The following is a 4,037-nucleotide window of genomic DNA, read 5'->3' on the forward strand; positions in this document are numbered from 1 at the left end:
ATGCTTCCTCGGACATCAGCATGGACATTAGCTCCAAAAGTGATTGATGATTTTTTGAAATTAATCTTTTTCCTGACATATTCTCATATTGCTGTAAAACATCGTATATAACTGCACACTCCTCATCACTTGCTCGGAAAAGAATTAAACAATCATCTGCAAACAACAAATGATTCACCGCTGGTCCATTCTCAGAGAACTTTATCCCATGTATTCTTCCTTCAGCTTCAGATCGCCTTAAAAGATGAGATAGACCCTCGGTGCACAGATCAAAAAGGAATGGGCTCAGCGGATCACCTTGGCGTATGCCTCTCTCCGGCTTGATCATACCATGGGGCTCACCATTTATGAAAACAGTTTAAGTCACCGTTGACACACATGTCATGATCCATTTAACAACTTTCTCATGAAAACCCAAAGCATAAATCAGAGTTTCCAGATACCTCCATTCAATCCGATCATAAGACTTTGATATATCTGTTTTAATAGCCATATCTTCTTTTGAAATTCTCGAGTGAGTTCTCAAACCATGTACAAGCTCATGCGCGATGATGATGTTGTCGGAAATAAGCCTATCTGATACAAATGCCGATTGAGTCGGATTCATAATGTCATTGAGCCACTACTTGATTCCTGCCACTAAAACCTTTGAGACGATTTTGTACAGGACCGTACATAGGCTTATAGGTCTGAGGTCTGTTATCAACGATTGATTATTTACCTTCGGGATCAAACAAATCTGCGTATAACGTCGGTAAAATACCAGTCTTAAAGAAACCTTGCACCTCCGTAGTCACACTTTTCCTTAGTACATCCCAATATGTTTGAAAGAACAGACAATTCATGCCATAGCCTCCAGGAGCACTAGAAGCTCTGATCGAGAAAACAGCTTCACGAACTTCCTTAGCAGTGACTTTCTTTATCATATGGTCATTCAACTGATCGTTGACTTTCGCTTGGAAATCAATAAAGAGATTCCCCAGATCACCCTCTCCCGTAGAAGAAAACAAATCTCTAAAATACTGCCCTGCAACATCCCCCCATCGAAGCAACTGCGGTGACTTCTCTGCCCTGGTCATCGATAAGCTTCTCCAAATTGTTTTTTGACCTTTGCGATTTAACCGAAGCATGAAAAAAGCTTGTATTCTTATCGCCATTCAGTAGCCATTTCTCTCTGCTTTTTTGACGCCAACAGACCTCCTCTTCTCGAAACCCTTTGGCAATTTCCATCTTCAATTCTCGAATATGCTCAAAACTGGGGTACATAGACGTAAGTTCAGCCTCCAAATCAACCCGCAATCTCTGTATGCGCTCCATAGAGTTTTGATTGTTCTGTCTCTTCCACCAACCTAAAGCTTTGCGACACTTCCCAATTCTGTCCATCAAAGAGATATGTGCAGAGGTGTGTTCTCCAATCCAAGCTTCCTTTATGGTCTCCTTAACCAGAAGTTTCCCTATCATTCTCTTATCAAATCGGAAGGTTCCTCTTCCCAATGTTGGTCTATTCATCAGTTGAACCAACACATGTACAGGGCTATGGTCTGAACCCAATTTTTCCAGGAATATCTGATTAGCAATCGAGAAAAGTGATCTCCAAGCTTTATTCCCAAAGCATCTATCCAACTTGCACTAGACAATGTGTGTTTCAAGTACATGCCCACGTGAATCCATTGCCACAACTCGGTAGCTCGGCCATGTCACAAGTCCTCAACATCTCTGCAAAAGGCTGAAATGATGCATCACTCCGCTTAGGTCCCCCGAGCTTCTCACCATTGTGTAAGATTTCATTGAAATCACCCATTATACACCAACTCCCATGTCGCTGAGCTCCGATTCTCATAAGTCTTTCCCATACCCGAGCTGTGCCTTTAACCAATCTCCATATACGAAAGACACAAAAAACTTAAACGAACCCATATGTACATTAACGTCAATGAGACTTTTGTCAGCAAACTCCATGTCAACTGTGACACCATTTTTCCATAGCAAAGCTAACCCACCACTCCATCCAATCGGTTCAACCGTGTAGACCTTGTCATACCCCAACCAAACTTGTAAATCAACCAAAGCATTTCTACATCTCTTCGTCTCCATCAGAAACAAGACCTTAGGAAAATGATTTTTACGCATTTCCTTTAGTCTAGGAATTGTCAGATCTTGTGCCCGGCCCAAACCCTGACAATTCCAGCTCATTATACTCATTGGGATTCCGGCAGTCCCTCATGCGGGACCACCTCATTCTTTGTACGCCTTGCGATTTTGGTTGACTCTATCTTCCCTTCCTCTGCCTTCTTCTTTTGTGGTGAAACTCCCACCGTAATCCCCTCTGCAGCAACTCCCTTTCCTGCAACTTTTCCCCTAGAGGATCTTTTGCACTTCCTCTTTGTCGGAGTAAGCTTCCTTCGGTGCTTAATGGCTATGACTTTCATACCCGACGAGCTTGCCTCAGAGGAACCTATCTCAAATCCCATAGACACAGACCTGAAAACAGAGCCCTCAGACTCATAGTTTGCTGCAGCTCTCTCTGAAGCAATGCATTCAATCGATTGCATTCTTCTCACAGCTAAACCCGCATTTATCACCGCTCCTATCAGCTTCCCTCCACTGTGTTCACTAAGTTCCCGCTTACCATCATTCCCATCCTCTCTATTCTGGAAAATAGGTCCCTTTACTTTATCGATATCTGTGGTGACTTGTGGGGGCACTTCAAGTCTTAAAATCATGTTTTGACTTCGTCGATCACCTTTCAAGTCCAAAATGAACTTCTTAACACGTTCCTCTCTCACTTTTCTTTCAGGTTCCTCTGCAGCCAACAAATAAGTTCTCATTTCATGTAGGACCTCTGAGTTGATCCGAGTCCTTGCAGTCGATGGATCGATCCCTACCTGATCCTCGGAAAGTACTCCAAAAAGAGGGTCATTATCCTTCAAAACCGGCTCATGAACCTTTTCTGCCTCTAAAATACTCTGTCTTCGAGCTGCAGCCTTATCAATTCGTGACTTGATTAAGATAGAGCATTTGTCCTTCTCATGTGTGAGCCTTTGACAGTGGTAGCATCTTTTTTGAATCCTCTCGAAGTCATACCAAACAGTAGTTGTCTCCCCATTTGGCAATACCACAGCCTTTGATCTTCTCACCGGTTTAGAAACATCAAAATTTACCTCGGCCCTCACGTAATCATTGCTTTGAGGTTTATAAGGATCAAAGGCAATCTCCTTCACCTATCCGATTAAATCCCCCAGATCATAGATAGCAGCCTCCGTATAGTAATTGACCGGGATATTCCTAATCTGAATCCACACCGGCATGAACTGCAGCTAATCCTCCGGTGGGTTTTTCATCCATTTGTTGATCACCATCGACCATTCATTGAAAGTCCAAACTCTCTTTCTTATCACCTCTTCTAAATCATGTTCATATTTGAATATGAACTGAAACTTCTCCTTTGTTAAAGTCATGCCTCTGACTCGATCGTACACTTGCCACTTCCTCGGCATGTCCAGGATTAAATCTGCCATGTTCTGACATTCAGGGTTTAACGTTCTGCCCATTATGCTCATTATATTCCTTTCACTCGAACAGTATTTCGGATCCTTTGGCATAATGAAAGGAGTATCCTCCTCTTCCTCCAGCGACAAAGCCCTTAAAGCCTTATCGATATTCGCCATTGCAGAAAGAACTCAAGAATGCACTCACAGATGACAAACAGATGATCTAGGGTTTTTGTATTTAGAGCGGCGCTGATGAACACGACTCAAACTTTATAAATCCTAGCTTACAAACACTTAGATTTGATACAGATTCACCAAAATCTTGTTATATCTTTACAAAATCTCTCCAGCAGTTGGGGAAATAACCCAGCCAAAAAACCCCCATTTTTAAAAACCAAATACTCTATTTGGGATATAGAATCCTAAGCAAAAAGGGAGAGCCAAAAAAATAATTAATCTAACCTATACTGCTAGTCCAAAACATCTATAAAATTCTTTTTCTGTTATTTTCCTAATTAAAAAAATAACAATAAAAAGTTAGATATT

The 4,037-nt window shown here is 41.8% G+C and overlaps 1 protein-coding gene across 1 annotated transcript; it reads right to left on the reverse strand.

Annotated features, from left to right (window-relative positions):
* Window positions 1-2,198: 2,198 nt before the first annotated feature.
* LOC112089909 lies at window positions 2,199-3,668 on the reverse strand. The gene is made up of 2 exons (XM_024160772.1): window positions 3,399-3,668; window positions 2,199-3,221 (listed from the first exon to the last, which is right to left on the reverse strand). Exons 1-2 carry the CDS (start codon window positions 3,666-3,668, stop codon window positions 2,199-2,201), a joined length of 1,293 nt encoding a protein of 430 aa, XP_024016540.1.
* Between the last annotated feature and the right edge of the window lie 369 nt (window positions 3,669-4,037).

The sequence above is a fragment of the Eutrema salsugineum genome, unplaced genomic scaffold (assembly GCF_000478725.1).
Source record: "Eutrema salsugineum unplaced genomic scaffold, Eutsalg1_0 scaffold_11, whole genome shotgun sequence".
NCBI lineage: Eukaryota > Viridiplantae > Streptophyta > Magnoliopsida > Brassicales > Brassicaceae > Eutrema > Eutrema salsugineum.